General features: G+C 36.4%; 3 protein-coding genes, 2 long non-coding RNA genes and 1 pseudogene across 56 annotated transcripts; 3 read left to right on the forward strand and 3 right to left on the reverse strand.

Moving 5' to 3' along the window:
- The first annotated feature begins 2,277 nt into the window (after positions 1 to 2,277).
- On the forward strand, positions 2,278 to 3,509 carry LOC104786714 (mitochondrial import inner membrane translocase subunit TIM9-like). The gene is made up of 2 exons (XM_010512165.3): positions 2,278 to 2,477; positions 3,148 to 3,509. Exons 1-2 carry the CDS (start codon positions 2,383 to 2,385, stop codon positions 3,332 to 3,334), a joined length of 282 nt encoding a protein of 93 aa, XP_010510467.1. The 5' UTR covers positions 2,278 to 2,382; the 3' UTR covers positions 3,335 to 3,509.
- A 27-nt stretch (positions 3,510 to 3,536) lies between these two features.
- On the reverse strand, positions 3,537 to 4,264 carry LOC109133090 (glucan endo-1,3-beta-glucosidase pseudogene; annotated as a pseudogene).
- On the reverse strand, positions 3,537 to 11,809 carry LOC104786712 (uncharacterized). 50 transcript variants are annotated; one of them, XR_015556905.1, is made up of 31 exons: positions 11,476 to 11,809; positions 11,114 to 11,326; positions 10,606 to 11,016; positions 10,428 to 10,524; positions 10,259 to 10,326; positions 10,089 to 10,147; positions 9,970 to 10,001; positions 9,858 to 9,908; positions 9,413 to 9,496; positions 9,132 to 9,320; positions 8,946 to 9,035; positions 8,416 to 8,694; positions 8,227 to 8,334; positions 8,015 to 8,132; positions 7,854 to 7,900; positions 7,696 to 7,743; positions 7,538 to 7,623; positions 7,410 to 7,457; positions 7,169 to 7,220; positions 7,061 to 7,092; positions 6,891 to 6,942; positions 6,652 to 6,732; positions 6,516 to 6,578; positions 6,226 to 6,300; positions 6,027 to 6,127; positions 5,640 to 5,841; positions 5,450 to 5,531; positions 5,250 to 5,340; positions 5,053 to 5,138; positions 4,814 to 4,856; positions 3,537 to 4,377 (listed from the first exon to the last, which is right to left on the reverse strand). It is a non-coding gene; the product is annotated as an uncharacterized LOC104786712 (long non-coding RNA). The 50 variants fall into 50 exon arrangements; XR_015556903.1 differs by having other exon boundaries at positions 5,245 to 5,340; positions 5,640 to 5,701; positions 5,789 to 5,841; ... (2 more) ...; positions 7,586 to 7,623; positions 9,424 to 9,908; XR_015556895.1 differs by having other exon boundaries at positions 5,640 to 5,701; positions 5,789 to 5,841; positions 5,957 to 6,127; positions 7,386 to 7,457; positions 9,424 to 9,908.
- A 581-nt stretch (positions 11,810 to 12,390) lies between these two features.
- LOC147943681 (uncharacterized) lies at positions 12,391 to 13,194 on the forward strand. The gene is made up of 2 exons (XR_015556908.1): positions 12,391 to 12,658; positions 12,747 to 13,194. It is a non-coding gene; the product is annotated as an uncharacterized LOC147943681 (long non-coding RNA).
- On the reverse strand, positions 12,846 to 15,875 carry LOC104786715 (uncharacterized). 3 transcript variants are annotated; one of them, XR_015556907.1, is made up of 11 exons: positions 15,346 to 15,875; positions 15,178 to 15,254; positions 14,988 to 15,061; positions 14,733 to 14,848; positions 14,541 to 14,642; positions 14,410 to 14,463; positions 14,163 to 14,300; positions 13,957 to 14,050; positions 13,778 to 13,836; positions 13,430 to 13,527; positions 12,973 to 13,225 (listed from the first exon to the last, which is right to left on the reverse strand). XR_015556907.1 is itself a non-coding variant. In XM_087450033.1 (10 exons), the coding sequence occupies exons 7-10, from the start codon at positions 14,274 to 14,276 to the stop codon at positions 13,202 to 13,204; spliced, it is 330 nt and encodes a 109-aa protein (XP_087306159.1). In that variant the 5' UTR covers positions 14,277 to 14,300; positions 14,410 to 14,463; positions 14,541 to 14,642; positions 14,733 to 14,848; positions 14,988 to 15,061; positions 15,178 to 15,254; positions 15,346 to 15,875; the 3' UTR covers positions 12,846 to 13,201. The 3 variants fall into 3 exon arrangements, 2 of the variants coding, with proteins under 2 accessions (XP_087306159.1, XP_087306158.1); XM_087450033.1 differs by lacking the exon at positions 13,778 to 13,836 and having other exon boundaries at positions 12,846 to 13,225; XM_087450032.1 differs by lacking the exon at positions 13,778 to 13,836 and having other exon boundaries at positions 12,846 to 13,527.
- Positions 15,876 to 20,433: 4,558 nt separating this feature from the next.
- Positions 20,434 to 23,421, forward strand: LOC147943682 (zinc finger BED domain-containing protein RICESLEEPER 1-like). Its single transcript, XM_087512800.1, has 2 exons — positions 20,434 to 22,875; positions 22,959 to 23,421. Exon 1 carries the CDS (start codon positions 21,816 to 21,818, stop codon positions 22,857 to 22,859), a length of 1,044 nt encoding a protein of 347 aa, XP_087368926.1. The 5' UTR covers positions 20,434 to 21,815; the 3' UTR covers positions 22,860 to 22,875; positions 22,959 to 23,421.
- Positions 23,422 to 24,150: the final 729 nt, after the last annotated feature.

Here is a 24,150-nt window from a genome sequence, read left to right on the forward strand (position 1 = left end):
AGTGATTATATATGGGCCTACGGCCCAAACAAACTTTCTGAAACTATACATATAATTTTGTTTATTTATCTATTACTAAAAAAAAAAGTGAGGGAAGAAATTAGAATTAACTGAAAGTGTGAAGTAGATTTCAATTTTTGAAAGAAGCTGTTACGGATTATAGAAGGAACGAAGACCCTAACGACGTCGTATAGACGATTTTCAAATGACGTTAGACCTTAACGACCTTAATACGTCGCATATGCGATTTTCAAATGGGCCTAATTAGCGTGGACTCTCGTAGTTTATTCCTTTAAGAAGGTGTAGATCACTTTTAAGTTTAATAATGGCAGAACAGAGACGGGAATTGATGTAGCTAATAGTAATAGTGCTATTGCAATCTTGTGGATGAATGAAGAGCTTACTCATGTTCATGTCTATTGCATTCCTTTCTAAAGCTATGCTCGGTGTAAGTCTGTCTGCTCGTCTTCTTTTTTTTTTTTCAATCTTGTTCTGATTTGAAATGGAATTATGTCTGTTTTATTTAGAAAAAAAAGAATTATGTCTGTTTTTTAATTATTGGGTTATGATTTGTGCTAAATTTGGTTTGGGATCTGTTAGGCCGTTTTCTTCTCTCTGGTTGTGTAATCTTAATCAATCTTTTGTAGAGATAGCTAACAAATATAATACCGAATCACCATTCATAGTCAGTAAACTTGATCGTTATGGTGATTAAAATTTTGTTATCTGTCTCATCAATCCATGATCAGTGTTACCAGACATGTTACATGTAAACCAGGCTCGTTCTGAGGATCTGGATCATACATCAGTTGGTCAGCTGCAAAATGTGGATCCACCTGCTGAATCATCTCATAATCAGTTTGATGTATATTCTAATTTTCGTAAAGCAAAATGCAGTTTCTGTAAAAAACACTACATGTACGTTGTTTGAAGCTTGGACATTGTGAACCAACTGATGAAAATTCAGTAGACACCGTTTGTTCGGATGCCAAGGGAACAATTCAAGACAAGCAAGAGGTGAGCCATTATCCTTTTCCAAAGTTACGTTACAATATAATACTCTGTATACACTTAACCTAGAGAGTGTATATATAATTCTTCTTGTGCTTACATTGAACATGAAAACTATCTGGGATCTGACGACCTCAGAGAGTCCATCAATCCGTTGGCTGTAGAACTTAATATAAATCAAACCGATGGAATCAATTGATAAAATGGTAAGCTTAAGAACTAAGCTCGAGATAATTGCCTTGGATGAAATCACATAAGCTTTCGATGAGACTCTTATAAGCTTTCGGTTCTAACTTTTACAAGGAACACTATCTGATTCTCTTTTTCTTTTGTTCTTCAGTTCGGATGCAGAGTGTTCATCGCATTTGCGGCAAGTCAAATCAAGAACCAAGTCACTTTGGTTTATAATCAAACACCAAATATAGGAACTTACAAAAAAGCAGCGAAAATGAATGAATGATAAGATGATAGGAACTTTATGTTTGTGTTGTATCGTGAAATGTATGTTTCATACAAAAGTAAAGCGAGAGAATGTATTGGTTTCTTGTGTGTGCTTTGCTTCCTTAGAGCTCACGGCAACTGACGAGATCCTCTTGAACATTTTTGTTTTCTTCGGCTATATATCTTCATGAGCCTTGTATAAATTAATGTGATTTTGGTGTTTACTATTAGTAAAAAGAAAGAGGGTAAAAATATGTTCTAAGCTAGGGATTTTATATTTTCTCACCTGGATATTATAGTTGTAGAAGTTTACCCATAAAGACAAAAGTGTCAACTAAATCACTTTGTTTTGCTTCATACCATAAATTCATATTTGAAATTGGAGATCATGATAGATACATTTTAAAAATAATTTTGAAGATTGCAATCATTCAAATATATATTTCACACATAGTGTTTAATTATTTTATGCCACATTTAAAAATCAGACATTAAAATTTGGGATTCTAGGTACCTCACAAATATAAAAAACGTACTATATATGTTAAACTAATCTAAAATAAATTTCATATGTAAATTATGTATATATATATGGATACTTAAGATATACTCCATATATATATATATATATATATTTACATTACATATGAAATTTAATTTTGTTTGCTACTATCTCAATATACAATAGCAAAAATAAATTAGTTAGAATTTGAAATAAAATTAGTAGTTGATAACTTGATATAGAATTCCATATCGAATAAAATTGTAAATGGGTTATTTACCATTTAATAGAGATATAAAAAAACAAAGCCCATCAGGCCCAGTAAAGAAGATCGCTAGGGTTTAAGATTAAGAGTCAGAACAAGGAGGCGATGAAGAACTGAATCTGTGTAGTAGACGAAGGAAGAGAGAAAAAGAGTTGGCGAAAAAATGGACGCAAACATGATGGCTGGACTAGATGGTCTTCCTGAAGAAGACAGAGCACAAATGAACTCCATGATTGAGCAGCTTCAGCTACGCGACAGGTTCGTCTCTTAGATCTATCTAGGGTTCTGTTCTCTTTTCCTTTGTTATATCATTTGGGATTGTCGCAAAAATTTCGACATTTTTTTGGCTTCTTGGAATAGTTAGGGAAATTAAATTACGATGTCATTGAAATTTCTTGAACTAGAAACCGATCGAGCTAGATAGATATCTTTGGATCGTTGTTTTGTTTATCAGCTTCATTGACCAAGTTTTCACAACTGGAACCAGCCTATCCCCTGTATGGGGCTTACACTTCGAATTGTTGATTCAGCGCCGGGTTCAAGCCTTGACACGAAAGAATGTCACATTTTTATTTATGAAATGGGTTGGATTGACAAAAAGAAACAAAGTGATATCTAGTGACATTATCTATTTAGTCTCGAACTGCTCTGTTCTAGTTGATATTGTTCTTTTGTTGTCTGCTCTTATCAAGTTGGGCCAAGAATTATTCTTAATTTGTAATCTGCTTTGACTCTGTCGCTTGTTATGTCTGACATTGAAGCGTGACCTCCTTTAAAACCACTGCAGCCAATTAATGTTGCAACTGGACGTTTAAAGGAACAACAACTTCTTATGCACTGTCTATTGGATATGAGAGTTCATTGTTCTGTGTTTAGACCTTAACTTAAGCTTTGTGTTGTGGTGTTTTTTTTTTGCAATTGCTTTCAGCTTGAGGATGTACAATTCATTGGTCGAGAGGTGCTTTGTGGACTGTGTTGATAGCTTTACACGCAAATCTCTACAGAAACAAGAGGAGCAGTGTGTTATGCGGTGCGCTGAGAAGTTCCTTAAGCACACTATGCGTGTTGGTATGCGTTTTGCTGAGCTCAATCAGAACGCACCAACCCAAGACTGAAAAAAAAACTCTGCTTCCTTTAGTTTTGTTTTTTTTTGGTAAGGTTTATTGTCCCAAACCAGAATAAACCGGTTGTTAGTTGTTCAGGTTACTCTTCTGTGAACACCAAACTCTTGTACTGTGAAATTGTTTTGACTAAATCCATATTCTGATATTGAAATTTATTTGTATTTCATTGGAGAGTCTACAGAAATTTATCATATCAGTAAATTCGTGACTATTTCCGAATTTTCATTATACTCATTTTGGTTTCTTATACATAAGATTGTTAAACATTTTGACTCTTAGTTTACATAAATTGAATCATTCACAATCATAGTGTTGAAGCATCTCGATGACGTTTATATCAGTTTTTCATGATACCTCCTACATTGTAAACTGGGGTGAAGTCCGGTTTGAACAAACCAAAATTTTGCTCGGAAATCGAAGGATGTTCTCGTTAAAGAGAGCGAATATGCAAGTCTCGAAAACCCGGTTTGGCATCAATGGAGTTCCCTTACCGGAATTCACATGCTTTAGAAGGTTCCGGTTGTATGTAGCTGCATAATCTAAACCAACGCCGGTCTGATTCGGTTCACCAGCTGAGGGCCAACCGGTTTCAGCCACAATGTTGTCCACGTCAAGCTGAGCGTCGAACATGTTGGTGTAGTTCAACTTCGTACCTGGGTCAACGACGACTACGTCTTTGGAGTTAAAGAGTGCGTAGTTTAATGTTTTGGGTCCGAACCCGAAATATGGGTATGGGTTAACCATAAAGGGAGACTTCGTGCGGTTATGGAAGTCGAGGATTGGAGCGAAGATGGCTTTGTCGTAGCCTCTACGCAACTTTCCGGAGCTAGGTGGTTCGGAGGAGCCTGAGAGGACACCTAGCGAGTGAGGCGTAGAGACTAAGATCCCAGTGATGCATAAGATCACAGGTAGTGCAGAAGATCAATGATGAAGATGAAATGAAGTACTAATATTAAGGGTGTGTGGAGATTGTCATTCAGTTACGTCGTTCAAGTAAACCAGTTTGTTTTGCTCGCAGACCCATCTTCACATCTCTATAACCAAGATTTCAAATTGCTTATATACTGAAGGCTTGAAGCACAGTTGGTCTTTAAATGTTAACAAGAAAATCAAATTTCATAAGATTTCAGTAGATGAAAATGTTACTTACAAACAATTAGGACTTTGTATTAATTTTCTCAATTTGAAATTGTAGTTACCAATAAAATAAGTCAAAATTTGCTTTTAAACTGAGACCAATGTTTCTTATATTGTTGAAAGAACTTGAGACCATTAGTGCAACTACACACACCAAAAATGATAGCTAACGAAGATGCATTTCAACAAGTTCCGTAAAAAATTATGTTTCAAGGCTAAGAGAATGGCCTAGTCATCTACACAGCTTATGAAATATACACAAGGCTAATTATGTATGATAGTAAGAGTATATACTAATCACATTGTGCACAAAAGTTAAGAAGGACGACTTACTCTTTGATGTGTCAAGTAAACAGTTTCCGAGTCACTTTGCTTCCTATATATATGCTCTCTCATATTAACAATAGATCGATGTATTAAAGAACCTTACCTATAAAGTAAGTAAGACTACTTGAAGCTAAGAAAATGCCTGAACATGATTATATATTGAAAAATACTTAGGTTCAGGGAGATGGATAAACTTGAAAGAAAACAAAATAAAGAAAAGCAGAGAGGATTTTGAGATGACTTACAGTGCAAGAAGAGGGGATTTCCACCGTTTGGGTGATAATTCAGCATCATCCCTAACATTAATGAGAAGAAACTGAACCTCCATCATCTAGAGAAGCAACAAAACCAAAAATCTCAGTCTAAGTTATGGATGGGGATCTGAAGCAAACGTATGGAGTGATTGTGAGTAATGGAAGAGTAATGGAACGACTTGCCTGACTTGTTCGAACAACATGGAGTCTTAGCCTCAACGATTAAGCTTCTTCTCCCGGGTGATGAGTTGTTTTTTGTAGAGAGCTGTTTCATAGAATCTAGAAAAAGAAACGAACCCATCAATTAAGATCCCATATTAAAAACAACACTCTTAGTTAAATACCAAAACATTCGGATGAGAGTTGAAGAAAAACCAAGAATAGTTACCTTTTTCTGGTTGTAGAGTTTCTCGTCAACTCAGATGAGAGTTGAAGAAGTCATGAAAACAACGTCCTCTTCTGTTCATCACCTGCAAAGACACGGTAAAATATACTTCCACCAGATATTACTCATCAACAATGCTTGGTTTTGCAACAGAAGAAAATAAAATCAAGATAAGGATCTAAAGTTTACTTACAGAGGTTTTATCTGTTATTGTTGTTGACTTGTTTTGTTGTTGTCGTTGAGAGAATCTACATGCTGAGGAGGAAAGAGTTTCAGTTATGCAGAGTGAGATTACAAGTGAAACATGCTGTTTGTAACAATTTGGCATCATCTAGCTTTTGCCTTTTGAGAGCTCTATTTTCCTGAATCAGTTTGGTAGAGCTGGCTATGATTTCCTGCAGTGAGGCAATAAATGGGCGGAACACTATTACAAAAGGAACGTGAAACCAGATTTGGGTTATCAGAATCGTTATTAATTTAAGACTATCATATCTGATGGAAGGTATTTACCTTGAATTATCGGAGGGGAACTACTGAAACAAATGTATTGAGTGATTTTGTTGAGTAATGAACGACATGCCTGAATTGTTGGGAAAAGCAATGGAGTCTTTGCGTCGACGACTGAGCTTCTTCTCTCCTCCGGGGATGAGTTGATTTATGTGGAGAGATGTTTCACAGAATCTCCAAAATAAACATACCCATTAATTAAGATCTTATCTACGAAACAAAAGTAAAACACTCAGATGAAGAAACACACAGTAAACCCCAAGATTGTATACCTTTTTGATTGTTGTGGAGTTTCTCGTCAAGTCAGATGAGAGTTGAAGACGCCATGTCCTCTGAACATCCATCACCTGCAAAGACACGAGCAATGTGATCAACCTAAGTAGAATCAGAAACAAGAATGATATCGAGCAACTCCTACATTAACCAGACGTGAAATACTTTTCCAGCAAAAATAAAAGTTTAGTAAATGCAAAAACATGATATCGAGCAACTCCTACATTAACCAGACGTCAAATACTTTTCCAGCAAAATTAAAAGTCTAGTAAATGCGAAAACATGATACCTCTCTTGCAGAATAGGACTCAGTACAAAAGCGAACTTCCTCACCTTGTCCATTTGCAAATACCTATATTCAACAAAGAAAAACACTATCTTTGACAATTTGATAACCACAACAAATGAAAACACTTAATACTGACCTCCAGTAAGCTCCCGGTGAATGATCAAAAGGTTAAACTAGTTCTTGATTCCCGCTTAACAGATTGTCCTCTTCCGAGTATCTGAAATTAAATTACAGTTTATAAATAATCAAATAAATATAATCTGCGATTTAAAGCAACTTGTTGACTTAAAGATTGGCAAATCAAAGTGGACGAGAAAGGAAGACGTATTGAGCCAAAGACACCTATAACAAGAAGAAGCAGTTTGATATTGTTACCTTTTTGGTTCTAAATCTTCTTCTTTCTTCAAACTCATAGCATATCACCCATCTGCACAAAAATAGAGAATTAGAAGAATCTTCCTTAATACATTTGTCTTAATTATAAAAAAATCAGCCTTAACGAAAACAAAATCTGAGATTATACTGGAAAATGTTTTTTTTCATACCTTATACTTAGCTTCAAGCTTTTCTTCCAAACCTGCAAAACGAAACATACCTGAGATTCTTGTTACACTGTTGGTTAAAAAACAAGAAACAAATAAAACACAATATACTTGCTTCTGGACTCGATTCTTTAGTACGCATATCTTAACTCATCACTTAGACCTGCAACCAAAACCATCAGTGGTATTAAGAAAAAACTCATCAATAACTAGAATCAGTTCTGGATTTGGCACTGGAGTCTGAAGTATGAAAACACACAATTGTTACTCAGCCTAACAAAATATAACTCAAAAACGTTACTGTGAAGAGCTCTGAAAAATAATTTACTGGGAAATTGTGTGTTTTCATAACTTAAACTTAGCTTCAAGCTTTTCTCAAACACATCCAATTTATGCAAACCTGCAAAACGAAATATAAACCTGAGATTCTTGTTACACTGTTGATTAAAAAAAGCCAGAAACAAATAAAACACGATATACCTGCTTCTTGACTCCATTTAAAAAGAAGAATCAGTTTGACGTTGTTACCTTATTGGTTACGAATCTTCTTCATTCTTCATGCAAACCTGCAAAACAAAACATAAACCTGAGATTCTTGTTATACTGTTGATAAAACAAAAACAAATAGAACAATGTACCTGCTTCTTGACTCCATCACAGGCCGTGCTCTTCCACTTGAGTAGTACCTTGTTGTTCAACCAAAAAAAAAAAGAAAAAAGGATCATTGGCTGGGGGAGATAGAAAAACTTGAAACATAAGAAAATAAAGAAAAGCAGAGGATTTTGAGATGACTTACAGTGAAGAGGATTCTACCATCATTTGGGTCCACGAGTTCAGCATCATCTAGAGAAGCACAAGCAGGAAAACAAAACCAATTAAAAAAAAAAAGATATCTCAGTCTCACATATGGATGAACTAAAACGAAAGTTTTGAGCGATTGTGAGTAACGAGTCTCACTTGCCTGACTTTACGATTGAGCTTCTTCTCTCTACCTAAAGAAGCAACTAGTTCCTTACAAGTCACAACACCAGGATCACTTGTCATGTAAGAATTGGAACTCGCAGGAAGCCTATCACTGAAAAAGAAAGACAACCAATAATGTAAAAAACATATGGATGGGGAACTGAAACGAATGCTTTGAGTGATTCTGAGTAACGAGTCTGACTTGCCTGACTTGACGATTGAGCATCTTCTCTCTACCAAAAGAAGTACGTAGTTCCTTCACAACACCAGGATCACTTGTAATGTAAGAATTGGAACTAGCAGGAAGCCTATGACTGAAAAAGAAAGACAACCAATAATGTAAAAAGCATACAAGTACGAGACAATAAGATAATTAAGTGTTCTAAACTTCATACCTGGGGGAAGAAGCAGTCTCTTGTCATTGGCGTTTTAATGTTTCGACTAACAACATGATAGAAGCTAAGAAGACGAGGATAGATAAAGATCAACTGGGCTCAAAGTGCTAAACCTCCAAAGACGCATCATGACAGCTCAACCAAGATCACCGTCCTGACAACAACATACTTACAAGATAAGTCTCCTCCCTATGAGTGATAAACCTTGATGCTTTCGTACGTCCTTGAGAAATTATGATTCATCGTCCTGGTTTGGAACACACAGCCACAGACACAAACCTGTATCGCCATTTCACCAGGCAAAAGAAGAAAGGACCAAACACATTAGTTAATAAGGATCCCCATATAATACAAGAACGAAACTTTTATTTCAAAAGCAAAACATCAATACCACCTATGTAATTATAATAGCAGAACAATTTCAAATTCCCAGTATAATACAAAAGTGAAACTCTTATTTTAAAAGCAAAAATATTCACACGAAAATCAAATACGTAGATTCATAGGTTTAGAAGAAAACGAGAAGATACCTCTGACTTGTTCAGGCCTGTTTACTCTCTCGTCACTTTAACACTGTTATCGGTCTTGAAATTGACAAATACTTCAAGAGCCGCACGAACCTGCAACAAAAATCCTAACTTCAGATGAATCCAAAATACAAATATAATATTGTCAAGAAAAAAAATTAAAATGAAAGTTTCGAGTATACCACATACCATCCAACAGCTCCGAGAAGAGCATCATCTGATTGCTTTGCTATGAACCTTCTTCTTTCTTCAATCATCGTCTTGGTTGGAAAACACGAACACACACCTGTTTCAGCCCAAATATTTAATATCCCCATATTTATCCCTCCATCATCTGCCTAATTTTAATCGCCTGTCACCATCATTGAAGTCTTGATTCTACAAAAACAAACATTTAAGAAGAACAAAGTTTTAAAGAAACTTGAGAAGAAGAATCACAATGTTACAATTAATGTGGACAATAAGTGAACCTCATAATAACCTCTGTAATCAGATTCTTCTCCCTCTGATTCTTCAACTTCTTCATCATTTTCTCCTTCTTCTTTCCCTTCAGCCTAACCAAACATAACTCAAAAACGTTACTGTGAAGAGCTCAAAAAAAAAAAAATTTACTGCAAAATGTTTTTTTCCAAACACATCCACTTTATGAAAACCTGCAAAACGAAACATAAACCTGAGATTCTTGTTACACTGTTGATAGAAAGAAAAACAAGAAACAAAGAAAACACTCATGACACCATTTAGCTCTCTTCGAGTATCTGAAAATGCATTACAGTTTATAAAATTGAAATAAAGTAAATCTGTGTGTTTAAAGCAACTTACTGACTTAAAGATTGGGAAATCAAAGTGGACGAGAACGGAAGATGTATTGAGTCAAAGACACCTATAACAAGAAGAATCAGTTTGATGTTTTACCTTTTTGGTTCTGAATCTTATTCATTCTTCAAACCATAGCATATCTCCAATCTGCACAAAAATAAAGAATTAGAAGAAGCATTAGTGAATAATGGAACATGTTTTTTCATACCTTATACTTAGCTTCAAGCATTGTAAGCAAACCTGCAAAACGAAACATAAACCTGAGATTCTTGTTACATGTTTGAATAAAAAAACAAAAGACAAAGAAATAAATAAAACACAATGTACCTGCTTCTGGACTCCATTTGGCTCAGTAAAATCAAGGGTTTTGCCCTGAATTCTGGTACCTTGTTGTTCCAAAAAAAAAAAAAAAACAAAAAGGATCATTGGTTGAGGGAGATAGATAAACTTGAAACAGAAGAAAATAAAGAAAAGCAGAGGATTTTGAGATGACTTACAGTGAAGAGAATTCTACCATCATTTGGGTCCACGAGTTTAGCATCATCCTTGATAATATCTCCATCATCTAGAGAGGCACAAGCAGGAAAACAAAATTCTCAGTCTCTCATATGGATGGGAAATTGAAACAAATGTATTGAGTGATAGTGAGTAATGAGTCTGACTTGCCTGACTTGACGATTGAGCTTCATCTCTCTAACAAAAGATTGAAGTAGTTCACAACACCAGGATCACTTGTCATGTAAGAATTGGAACTAGCAGGAAGCTGATCACAGAAAAAGAAAAACAAACCAATAATGTAAAAAAAACTATAAGTATTAAGACATTAGTGTTCTAAACTTCATACCTGGGGGCAGAAGCAGTCTCTTGTCATTGGCATTGTTAAAGCTTCGACTAACAACATGATAGAAGCTAAGAAGACATGATAGATAAAGAGATCAATTGGGCTCAAAGTGCTAAACCTCCAGAGACGCATCATGACAGCTCAACCAAACCACACATCACCGTCCTGACAACAAACTTAGCAGTGAAAAGAATCAATACATTAGAAAGAAAGAAAGAAAGAAAGAAAGAAAGAAAGAAAAAGAAGAAAAAAAACGATAACAAGAAGAACAACGCCGATAAGACAAAGATCTTTTATTTTGTAATCGATCAGTTTGAGTCACCGAACACGCACGCACGCCGGCGACCGTGTTTTTTCTGAGTCGAATCAAATCATCGTCTCAGTCCTCGTCCACGAACACGCAAGAGTCAAGACCTGTTTCAGTTTCACCCAAACATAGAAACAAACCCTAAAAATTTCCAAAAGCAAGAAAATTTAAATTGAAGAAGAACACGAAACGATACGTCGATACCTCCTCTGACTTGTTCTTCAGGTCCGCTTGCTCTCTCTCGCCGCCGTTAGGATCGAACGGTCTCTCTCTCTCTCGCCGCCGTTAGGATCGAACGGTCTCTCTCTCTCGCCGCCGTTAGGATCGAACGGTCTCTCTCTCTCTCTCGCCGCCGTTAGGATCGAACGGTCTCTCTCTCGCCGCCGATAGGATCGAACGGCGAGAGAGAGACAAACCCTAAAAATTTCCAAAAGCAAAAAATAAACATAGAAACAAACCCTAAAAATTTCCAAAAGCAAACATAGAAACAAACCCTAAAAATTTCCAAAAGCAAAAAATAAACATTCACACGAAAATTTAAATTGAAAAAGAACACGAAACGATACGTCGATGCCTCCTCTGACTTGTTCTTCAGGTCCGCTTGCTCTCTCTCGCCGCCGTTAGGATCGAACGGTCTCTCTCTCTCTCTCGCCGCCGTTAGGATCGAACGGTCTCTCTCTCTCTGCCTCACCGCCGTTAGAATCGAACGATCTCTCTCTCGCACTCCCTCTCTCTCTCTCTCTCTCTCTCTCTCTCTAAACTGATTTCGATTTCTCCAGGAGACTGGTGGAGCGTCAGAGAGTAATTATAAAACGGTCAAAAAAACGGTCAGAAAAAAAAACAAATGGTCAAAAAAAAAACAAACGGTCAAAAAAAAAACGGTCACAAGACTCACAACCCAAAAAAAAAAAAAATTTATATATCTTTTTTTAATTTATTGCTTCGTTTGGAACTTTCTGGATTAATAATGTTTCTACTTTATTAAAACGATGCGTTTCGTTTGGGTATTAGTGGGCTTTTTGTTGTTTCTTTTTTAAGCCTAATAATAAAATAAGTTTTTTTCTCATCTTTTTTTTATGTTACTAGCAAAAAAAGTCAAGAAGAACTGAAAGACTCTTTTCCCGTCAGAGACTTCGAAAATCAGGATAGGATGAAGAGAAGAGACTTAGGGGGTATTAAAGTTGGTATTTTAAAAGATTCTAGAGTATTTTTAAAATCACTTGTTATTCAATTGATGATTTTTAAAAATCTTTTAAAATCCTATGTTATTCAACTTAGATTTATGTAAAATCATTTAAAATAATATACAATCCCTTGTTATTCAATTAATGATTTATAAAACTTACTTGAAATCTACTGTTATTCAAAATATTACAACTTTTTAAAAAAACTGCTACTTTGAATGATTCTGAAAGATTTTGATTTGTTTTTTTAGTTGAAAATGCTTCCCTTCAAAATCATACCTTTTGAGGTAGAATTTTACAGGGATTTATAAGAAAAAACTATATTTCCTGGAAATTCAAAATTGAAACATAAACAGCCTTACCTCATCACGTCCTCTTCACCACTCCCCGCTCCGATCCCACCACCGGAAAATTCGATTGCTTCCTCTCTCTTGTTTTGCATTTGGCAGTCTCAATGGGAGATTTATACAAATGACTGAAGATCATCAAGTGATAAGCTTGCCCGAGAGAAAATGATTCCAAGATGCAGAACTATAATTGAGAGATGGAGAGAATCGGATCTTTCGTACTAGCTCAATTAATTAAACATGCTCTGGTGATTCCATCTTCATTGTAACAAAATCACCAAGTCTGATTTGATAATTTTGTTTCAGGTATAAACCTTGCAAGGATGCTTGAAGACAAATTTCCAAAGCAGCAAGATGGCTGTTTAAGTGCAGAGCCATATATATGTCTGTGCATATCGATCAATCTAGTAAAGATGTATTTTCTCAATTGACTAGGTAACATACACGTAATAAGTTTGTTCCTTGTTCTCATTCTTTTTTGCTTATTCTAATAACTGAAAAAAAAAAAAAAAAAAAACACAAACGTAATAAGTTTTTGCTGCTGTTTGCCCCTCTGTTTTGTCATCTTCTTCTTCTTCTTGTGTTTTTTTCTTTTTCTTTTCTTCATCTTCTTCTCGATAACTCCTTTTTTCTTTGCTGTTGTATGATTGCTAATCTCTGTTTTGTTAGTCTTAATGAGCTCGCTCTTATTATTTTTTGGTAAAACTCCTCTGCTCTTTTCTTTGCAAGTTACAACAAATCTTTTCCACATAAAACTCTTGTCACCTCAAAGACAATACACAATACTGCACAACAAGCAACACACATGTAAACCAATCTCCTAAGCTTACTTCTCATCAATCTAATCCCTTGTTAATCCAGAAAAATAAAAACATGGAACATAAGATTGTTTTGGTAGGCTATGTTTTCCATGTGATGATCATGATGGGATGGTGGTGTTTCTTTGCTATTATCATCGCTAATGCTATTGTGATTGGACGGCGTATTACCGTAGATATTGTCGTTGAAGTTGTTGTTGTGATGGTGGTAATTGTGGTTGTTGTGTACATAGTCGCTGAAGATAGACGTGAATTGCTTGTCATTAAACCTGTCAAAGATAGACGTGAATCACAAAGTATTTTTAGAAAAATATATAAAAACTCTAACAAATAACCAGAAATCTTCTAAAAGCCAATCAAATCTTGCAAAAACCTAAAATATTCAAATCCCACAAAATCTCCTAAAATACAAGTTCAATACCCCCCTAATATCTGACCAGAGTCTCTCCCCAAACCCAAAGCCGTTATATTTCGGGTGATTAACATAATAAAAGGAGACCAAGTGAAGAGGCTACATACTCAAATGTTTCAAGGAACAACGAGGGAGGTCTACTACATAGTAACTGCATCTGTTTGGACTACATAATAAAGAGTTATTACTGTCAATTTTAGTAATAATACCTGTACTCACATTTTCTAGCGCTACACTAAGCCATATTTCTGCATACATTTGAACAATTTAAAGGTTAAGACTTTACCAAGACAAAATGGGCAAGTAGGTTGCTCTGTCGGGCAAGGCTGTACTAGATCCACTGAACATCTAAAGTAAAAAGCATTCGACATACAATCATCCTGCGCAGAGTTAGATGTATCTTTAAAAGATTGTACTTTGTACACTGCACTAACTCGGGACGTTTTTAAGGAAAAGGAAACACGTGTTAAAAGACTGGATTAAGAAACATACTGTTCCCACATAGTAAACGTCTCCAGTTCTGAAACCGTTTTTCAGAGCAACCAACACTGCAACTTCAATCCTCTTTATTGCCTTTTCTTCTCCAAGTCCGTATTTCAGAAGCATGGTTGCCAATTGGTTCGTCTTATCCTGGAAATTCAAATAATAGAGAAGTTGTGCACTTTATTTTTGGGGGCATGGAAGTAGTTTTTATATAAGGGAACAAAAGCCGTGTTTGTTTGAAGAATAAAGTTAGAACCTGTCAAGCAATATCAGGTGCAGAACCATGTAAAGGTTCAAAGAGTCCAGGTCGCTGTATTAAGCATGAAGGGTTTATGTTTAGACAAGATCATACTACTGCATAGTAAATCAGATTGTTTTATATTATACCGAATCACTGAGACTAGAAGATGGCAGCATTCCAGTGATTCATTGAAGCTTCACCGGATACTAATATATCACCTAATTTGTTGTTTGTAGCAATGGTGTAAACTGCACATATGAAATAATCAGCCCATTGTATGTAATTTACACAATTTCCAAACCGTTAGCAACGCTGACTAATTACGCAAATACACGTACCTGTTTGGGGTCAGAACTAGCTGCATCGCAGCATTGTCAACATACATATGTGACAGCTCAACATCAACATATTCAGAGGCTAGTGTTGTTACTCGTTTCATCCATTAAATAGTGGCCTGCAGAGGAAAATATTGCATTGCCATCAGAGTTATATTGAATCAATCTGAGGAACATAAAAACTGCTTTAGAATATTAGTCCGTAGTACTTAACAATCTATCCACGGAAATCTGTATCTGAGATTTTCAATCATGTACCTCGAGGGTTGCATAAACCTCACTGTTCAACACAACTTCTTCGCCGTTTTCATTGGTCTTTATGCCCCTTGGCTCTACAAAACAAATACCTTATCATGAGACATCATATCTAAAGAAACTGTCCCACTACATAACGAGAAAGACAAGAATTACAATCAGTTTTAAAATTTAATAAACTAATTAAACTGACCTCATGTAAGATCTTTTACAATATTTAAGATCAACACCTTCTGTTACCTCTCTCTTCAAGGCGGAAGCATCCCCTAACTGTATAAAAACAAAACAAAAATTTGAATTTCACACAAGAAACAAAGTTCAGACTACCAAGAATTTTTGAGATTAGGCTGAGGATGGTTACCTATGGCACAACTGTAGCAGGTCTCAGATTTGCAAAGACTTTAAGACCACGAAAAGTTACCTCCGCTGACTTAGTTCATATGTATCTCTCGCCGCCAGTAGAATCGACCGTGACCTTGCCGCCAGTAGAATCGAACACTCTCCATCTCTCGTCGCTCTCTCTCTCGTCGTCGCCACTAGAATCTCTCACACTCTCTATCTCTCTCGCTCTCTGAAGAGTCTGTGTTCTAATTTTATTTTCTTTAGGACTAAACAAAGACCAGATAGACCTTATTGAAGCCCAAAATAAGGAGAACCCAAATACATTCTTTTTTAATAGTAATAAAAATGAGTAATTGGACACGTGTTGTTCCACCAACCTCCGCCGCCACGAGAGCCCAATTCCAGTGAAAGTGATCGTCGCCGGGAAACCAATCCCGAACAACAAAACTTTTTCTTTTCTTGCTCATCGGTGAATGATAGGCATATTTTAGAACCTTTACCAGACTTGATTAGTGATAATCATATCTATCTGTAGCTTTGTAGACTAGTAGTCTTTGAAGCATATAAAAGAAAGATTTATGTTTAATTGTTTCTCATATCTGAAAAATGTGTCACATAGGGTTTGATTTTTTACTTGGAAAGATGAGGGTTTTTGGATTTAGACAATTCTTTGAGCAGATTCCACAATGATTTTCTCATCCCAACTTTTGTCTTTCTTTCAACAGTTAGCTATATAAACTACAATAACAACAAAAAATCAAAACTACTGGTTCACTTTCGTGTTTCTTAAAAACCTAATAATAATAAATGAGATAAATTTCACATCTTATTTGTTTTGATCAACTAGCTGGAAAGCCTTGAGAGACCATGATGAGGTTGTATAAACAACATGTAAAGAAAAGTGAATATGCATATTGAGAAGCCGAACGATTTAGACACACATATTACATAACATGAGACACTAGTATTTTGTACTGCAACCTAGAACCAAAGCTATGTTATATAACAACTTCAAACCCTTGAGAAAACATCAAGTATAAAACAAACACACACAAAATGTGAAAAGAAGTAGCTGAAAGAAGGGACCAATAACATAGACCAAACTATATAGTTCTGTTCTAAATACTAGAACCAAAGCTTTGCTAATATTCACAGAGATTAAAAAAAAAAGGATGATTTTTTTTTTTTAATAAAATATATTATATTAATTTATAATGGGCCTTCCCATATGGGCTTGGCCTTGAATTACACACAAGAGACCCAACAGATACAAAAGAAGGAAACGACATCGAAAGCCTTCGCCGGAAAAGAGGATCGGATCCTGCTGAAGGACCTGAGACGGCTGCTTGAACAGTAACGCCGGTGGTTGCAAGATCGACGGCGTTGCGGCGGATTCACCAGATCGAATCCCTTGACAGAAGCAACCCAGTTCCGTCAAGTCTCCTTCTCCGACGAACCCACCTGACCTGCTACAGATCTTCCGACCAGTTCAAACAACCAATAACAGGCTCTGCAAGGTCAAGTCCCGTTCCTAGCAACCTGCTCACTCAGATCGAACACCCCCCTTCTAGCTCCGGCGACCACCGCTTCCTTCAAGTAACAACTCTTCAATCCGGTCTGGTGGAAGCAAGTATCATGGCGGTTTGCAGACGGTGGTGGTTCAATTCACCGTCCAACATCCCGAAAAACCCACAAGAGCCTAGGAGCTGCCAAACTCCACAGTTAACCACCGTGACAATGCAACTCAACCCTCCGGACTCCCAGCCGACTTCCGCCGCAAACCGCAGCTTGGATTGGATGGCTGAAACCCCGAGAAAACTCCACCGCGAGCCACCGCGACTTGATCAGGAGCTTCCCGAACCGCCAAAAGAAGCCACAGTCGCATCAGTTGGGAGACCAAACCACACCTCTGTTGCCGGAGAAGAGATCTACCCACCTCTGTCTTCCTCTTGCAGATCCAAAGCCTGCAAATTAAGCGCCGCCCTCCTTACATGACATACAACATCAAACCACCAAGCAAAGAACCGCCTCAACTGGAGTGAGAAAACTCTCACTGCTCATCTAGAGCCAACGAACCGCCGGATGAGAAGAACGACCCACGAAGAAACCACACCCGATCCGTCAGATCTGGTTCCGGATTTGATGCCGTCCTCAAGCACCATCACCAAAATTTTCACCAGCGGTCACCACCAACAGAATCTCCGCTTCACGCGCCGAACAGACTCACCGGAACCACCTTCCCGAGTGACCAGACCAAGACGGAGGACCTCCTTACCGATGGGAAAAGTGATGTCAGAAGGAAGAAGAAAAACTAAAAGAGGACAGAAAGCCCTCTCCGGCGCCGGAAGGGCACACCGGAGAGGCAAGAAAACCTAGATCTCAAAATTGGTTTTTAGAGAGAAGGGAGAGAGAAGGGTGAGGTGAGTTTTTTTTAAAAGATGTATTTTTAAAAATCTGAGTGTTATTTTAGATCTAAAAAAAGGATGATACTCTCCCATTTATTCGATATAGTCGATGACACTGGAATAAGGATAAACTGGTGCGAGTACGTGATCACATATTAGTTGGATACTGCACTCTCATGAAGCTCCTCTTGGAACTAGTCTCTCAAGTTGGCCTTTCAAATCTTCATCAATTCGTGTATTGTAGCAGACAATCAATTGTTCCATATTCGGCATTGTCTCCAAGAAATACTTGACTTGCTCCATCTGCTTCTGTTTCTCCTTCTCCCTCTCCGTGTCATCTCAGGAAAAAGAAATTTCGCCAAACTTAAGTATCTTTAAAACCTTCACCAGACTTGATGATAGGCAACTACGAATGTCCTGCGACGATGATTTGCAAAGGCACCCGTCACCATCCTCACACGTGACTGTTTTCTTGTGATGGAGTCCCTAAATAACAAAGGAAATAACTTCAAAGCCTATAATTTTGTTTGAATATTTTATGCTGTAGGCCAAAGATATGAGTTGGTAAGGAAAGTTAAATATATTTATTTAGTTTAGATTTTACAATTAGAACAAAATTATGTGTCGGTTTGGGGTTTACAAATAAATTGTTTAGGGTTTAGATTTTACAATTAAAACGAAATTATATGTCGGTTTGGGTTTACAAATTATTTTTTTAGGATTTAGATTTTATAATTAAAACGAAATTATATGTCGGTTTGAGTTTACAAATGAGGTGGTTAGGGTTTAGATTTTACAATTAAAACGAAATTATATGTCAGTTTGGGTTAATTAAAGAGATAGTTAGAGTTTAGATTTTACAATTAGAACGAAATTATATGTCAGTTTGGGTTTACAAATAAGATGGTTAGGGTTTAGATTTTACAATTAGAACGAAATTATATGTCGGTTTGGGTTTATAAAAGAGGGGTTTAAGTTTTTAATTTTATAATAATGTATACATATTTTATTTCCTTATTTTACAAGGAGGTGAATGGAGAGATTCACCCCTAGGGGTGAACCTAGGCCTGGGAATCCGAACCGAACCGATTTGTCCTAACCGAACCAAACCGAGATTCGGACGGTTCGGTTTTATTTGTTTTCGATTCCAATCGGAATGGTTTTCAAACAATTTCGGTTTTGTAATCGGTTCGGTTTGGAGAGGTAAAACCGACGGATAACCGAAAATTAACCCTAGGTATATAAGCTAATATACCGGTTTTATTTCATTAGTTTCTAACCTAACCTAATTTATCTTCTAAACCTCTTAGCGGCGACAGAGAAAGAAATCTTCGAGTTATGTTCGGATCCTTCGTTTTCTTGTCTCGATCAGCCTTTCTTCTTCTTTTCTTCAGTGTAAGTTCTTATCTCTTAATCTTTTCCAAGTTGTTCTTGTTTAAAACAAACTTGTCTTGTATGTGTTAAGGTTTTTATTGTTTTAAAGGGAAAAAAGCTTTAAAATACCTCATTTATTTTTTATTTGGAAGTTTAGTACTTCGTCTTTTTTGGTTGGAAGAAAAATACTTCATTTAATTAAAACGTGTGATTTAATACTCAAACTAATAAATTTTGTTAGTTTCATCCTTACGATTTTTTGACAAAAATAAAATTCCGTTTTTACCCTTACTATATCAATTAATAATTAATTTTAAATGACATGGTATTAATTTATAATTTTATTTGAATTAAAATTAATAAAAAGAAATATTAAATAAACTTAATTTTAATTCAAATAAACCTATAAATTAAGAAAAATTCTTGGGTTTACAAAAGAGTGATTAGGGTTTAGATTTTACAATTAAACGAAATTATATGTCAGTTTGGGTTTACAAAACAGTGGTTAGGGTTTAGATTTTATAATTAAACAAAATTATATGTCGGTTTGGGTATACAAAGAGTGGTTAGGGTTTAGATTTTACAATCAAACAAATTTATATGTCGGTTTGGGTTTATAAAAGAGTGGTTAGGGTTTAGATTATAAAATTAAAAAAAAATTATATGTCGGTTTGGGTTTATAAAAGAGTGGTTAGGGTTTAGATTTTACAATTAAACAAAATTGTATTTCAATTTGGATTTATAAAAAAATGATTAGGGTTTAAATTAGATAATTAAACAAAATTTTATGTCTGTTTGGATTTATAAAAAAGTAATTTAGATTTACATATTATAATTAAAAACTATAATATAATGTTTAGAATTAATAACTTTAAAATTGAATGATATACAAATTTTGTTTCTTTAATTAATAATTTGTTTCCTTAATTAAGTGGGGGTGAATCCAAGAATTGTCCATAAATTAATACCAAGTCATTTAAAATTAATTATTAATTAATATAGTAAGGGTAAAAATGGAATTTTATTTTTGTCAAAAAATCGTAAGTATGAAACTAACAAAATTTATTAGTTTAAGTATTAAATCACACGTTTTAATAAAATGAGATATCTTTTTCCAACAAAAAAAGACGAGGTATTAAACTTTCAAATAAAAAATAGATGAGGTATTTTTAAGCTTTTTCCCTTGTTTTAAAGCATCTTTTATGATATGTGTTATGGTTTTTGTTGTTCTTGGTGCATCGTTTAGGTTTTCGTTGTATAGATCTAGGGTTGTTGTTGTTATGATAGTGTTGGTCTTGGTTTTCACTCGGTTTCCATTTGTTGTTCGATAGAATTAGTGTTGATCTAGGTAGGTTGTTATGATAGTGTTGTTCTTGGTTTGCTTCTTTACCTTTGTTGTTCGAGAACTATGGATTGCTAATTTTACTTGTTTTGATAGTGTTGTTACTTGTTATGTTAGTGTTGTTCTTGGTTTTCACTCGGTTTCCCTTTGTTGTTTGATAGAATTAGTGTTGATCTAGGTGATAGGTTGTTATGATAGTGTTGTTCTTGGACTGATCTTTTTCACTTGTTGTTTTTAACAGATGTCTCATGATTCTGGGGAAGAGAACATTGACCCGGTTCTACAAGAGGAGATTGATGATGGTCCGACAGCTTCTTCAGTTGGTGGGAAGAGAAGATGAACTCAGGCTACAACTTCTACTCAGCCCACAACTTCTCATGTACCGTCCCAACCGAGGAAAAAGCCATCTCATAGATCTCTGGTTTGGGAGCATTTTGTTCAGCAAGCACATGAGCCGGCCCTCGCCAACTGTCGGTACTGTGGTAAAGCTCTAGGATGTGACACAGTGATTCATGACACAAGTGCAATGAAGAATCACATTAGTAGGTGTAAGTTGTACAAGATGCATCTAGAGAGTGGTAGTCAGAGTGTGTTGGCTGGTGATGGCAGTGGTGTAATGACTGCAATCAAGTATGATCAAGCTTTGTTCAGAAGGTTTGTGAATGAGATGATCGTTCTTAATGAGCTGCTGTTTGCATTTGTGGAGTCCGAGGGTTTTAGGAGATTTTGCAGCAACATGCTTCCCATGTATACGGTCCATTGCAGGAAGACAGCCACATCGGATATATACAGTATGTTTCTGAGAGAGAAAGGAGCTTTGAAGGAGCTGTTTGGTAAGGAGAAGCAGAGAGTGTCTATGACAACCGATATATGGGTAGCTCCCACGACTTCTTGTAGCTACATGGTGGTAACAGCTCACTGGATTGACAGAGATTGGAAGTTGCAGAAGAGGATCATCAGTTTCAAGCCAGCGACAGATCACAAAGGTGATACAATTGATGAGCACTTGGTAGCCTGTCTTGAAGAATGGGGAATAGAGAAGGTCTTCACAGTAACAGTGGATAACGCTAAGGGGAATGACAAGGCTCTAAGGGTATTCATTGATGCTTTGATCATGAGAGGACCTGATGCTTTATTTAGTAATGGTGATTATCTTCATATGTGGTGTTGTGCGCATGTCCTCAACTTGATAGTGAGGGATGGTTTATCCAAGCAAAAAGGAGTATAGTGTCCATCAGAAATGCGATTAAGTATGTGAGATCATCAGGTGATCGGTTGAAATCATTTCTGTTGAGGGTCGACACAGGAAACGTAGGTAGAGGTAGTTTGTGTCTCGATGTTGCTACTAGGTGGAATTCAACCTATCTAATGCTGACAGCCGCAATCAAGTTCTGGGCTGCATTTGAGAAGATGTTGGCTGAAGACAAGTTGTATAACGACTACTTCATGGAGACTGAAGAGAATAGTGAGGAGAATGGTGCTGAAGCTGAATTCCCAGGGCAGAAGCGTGTTGGTCCTCCTACTTTTGCTGATTGGGATCAAGTGCAGAGGTTAGTTAAGTCCTCGAAGATCTTTTTCAACTGCACTTTGTCTTTCTCAGCCAGCAAATTAGTGACCTCTACTCTTTATTATAATGAGATTGTGACGATTGAGAGGAATCTTATCAATCTAAGCACCAATGGTGATGTGCTACTAAAGACAGAGGTGATGATGATGAGGAGTAAGTTTGAAAAATATTGGGATGGTCTCTTAAACATGAATCCGCTTATCATCATCGCAAGTGTGTTTGATCCCAGAAACAAGATGCAGTTTGTTGGTCTTTGCTTCAACAAGCTTTATGGAAAAGATAGTGTCGAAAGTACTCATCTAAGATCATCAATTAAGGGTGTGATGAAGAAGATGTATGCAGAGTATGTGGTGAAGTTGAGCGTAAGTGAACAAGTTGTACCAACTACTGGTGGAGTCGTAGCTGATCCTGGAGTACCAGCAAGTGATTTGTATGATTTGTCGGATGAGGATGGTTATGAGAGGATGGATACGCTATACTCTGAGATGGTGGCTGAATGCACAAATGAAGAATGTAGCAGTGAGCTAGATATTTACTTGTTGGAGAAACCGGTGCCAAGGACTCCAACTGCTTTGGGATTGGACTTTGATGTTCTATCTTGGTGGGGGCGAAACAGTTCTAAATTCCCAGTCTTATCCGAGCTAGCTAGAGATATCCTTGCTGTTCAAGTGTCTTCGGTTGCTTCTAAATCCGCATTTAGCACAAGTGGTCGGATCTTGGACCCGTATCACAGTTCTATGTCACCTTTTATGGTCGAGTTGTTGGTTTTCACCCAACAGTGGCTGAGGAATACCATTCAAGCAGAGAAATTAGCAAGCTTAGTTCAGATGTTTGAAGAATTGTAGTTTCATGAGTCCTTAGGTAACCCATTTCTCATAATTCTTACATTTTTCATTACTTTTTTGTGGATTAATGACTAATTTAGCAACATTTTCTTTGTGCAGCTACATAGAATGCGACTCATCCAATTGCGGATCCGTGATCTAGAGAAGAACAAGGGAGACTAGAACCAAATAATGATAGTAAAAGGTTGTCTCTCTTTCTCTACATCTTTTGCATAAAAAAACTCATAACAATTAACTATTTTTTGGAATGGAGTAAGTAGAGAATGACAATATACCAAATGCGTAGAGGTAAGAGGAAATGATCATTGGTATATTGTCAATTCTCATTCTCTCTATTAACTTTTGGCAAGTGACTTAACTTTTGGCAATTGTCTCCTAATATCTTTGTGACCTTCATGGAGACTTTTGTAAGTGTGGTTTTTAATAAATTGTCTCTCATAGTCTCTTTATGTATAAGAGAAGTAGGATTGACTGATGCACACTTGTACTTGTTGTTTTTTGTAAGCATGACTTGTATCCTATCTTAAGATGAAGTTAAATGTCATGAATTATATTCTGTTTAGTTGTTGTTGTGTTGTGTTTGTTCAACATTGTTGGTGTATTGACAAGTCTCACGGATAACCGAAATAACCGATACTCCGAACCGAAATAACCGTGTCCGAACCAAACCGAACCGATCTATTAGTCGGTTAGATTCGATAGAGTTTTCAAATTCCGAAAAAAAACCGATAACCGAAAAAACTGACCCGAATAAACCGAATTCGCAGGCCTAGGTGAACCCAAGTATTGTTCTTATATATTTATAGCATCATCAGTAGTCCAAACTCATCACAGAAAACATACTGTGATGGTATCATCCCACGATGGAATCATCAAACCATATCAGTTTGATTAAGCACAATCAAAGGCGACTTTGCAGGATGAAAGCACATGCAATCTTAATTTGACCTGACCCCAACTATCACCATCTTCTCACGTCTTTCCAGTGCGATATTTATGCACCAAAATGTCTTTTTTACCAGTAACAATCGCAACAACACCTGTTCTCTGTTTAGAAGCCCTAATTTGTTGTTTAAATGATAAGGTTACCAATTGGGAAAATGCTCCTTGAAGATCCTTTTTTTGTAGTCACTATCAAATCAGATAAAAACCACCGGTTAAAGTGAACCGGTTTGTCTTGCTTTTACATTGCCAATATACTTGAAGCACGGTGAGTCTTTTTAAAATGAGAACAGAGTATCATTGTAGTGACCCTCGCTAAGAGGTAAATTTTAAAATGAAAACTCAAGGC

This window comes from Camelina sativa, chromosome 5 (assembly GCF_030686135.1).
Source record: "Camelina sativa cultivar CO46 ecotype springtype chromosome 5, ASM3068613v1".
NCBI classification, from domain to species: Eukaryota; Viridiplantae; Streptophyta; class Magnoliopsida; order Brassicales; family Brassicaceae; genus Camelina; species Camelina sativa.

Bases quoted from the DNA above. Each gene is read 5' to 3' on its own strand.
- LOC147943682 (XM_087512800.1), top strand. From the start codon at position 21,816: ATGCTGACAGCCGCAATCAAGTTCTGGGCTGCATTTGAGAAGATGTTG.
- LOC104786714 (XM_010512165.3), top strand. From the start codon at position 2,383: ATGGACGCAAACATGATGGCTGGACTAGATGGTCTTCCTGAAGAAGAC. The intron at 2,478-3,147 runs GTTCGTCTCTTA...AATTGCTTTCAG, and splicing joins CAGCTTCAGCTACGCGACAG to CTTGAGGATGTACAATTCAT.
- LOC104786715 (XM_087450032.1), bottom strand. From the start codon at position 14,276: ATGCTTCTGAAATACGGACTTGGAGAAGAAAAGGCAATAAAGAGGATT. The intron at 14,051-14,162 runs GTATGTTTCTTA...AACTCTGCGCAG, and splicing joins ACGTTTACTATGTGGGAACA to GATGATTGTATGTCGAATGC. The intron at 13,528-13,956 runs GTAAAGTCTTAA...TATCTTTGACAG, and splicing joins TACTTGCCCATTTTGTCTTG to GTTTAATGACAAGCAATTCA.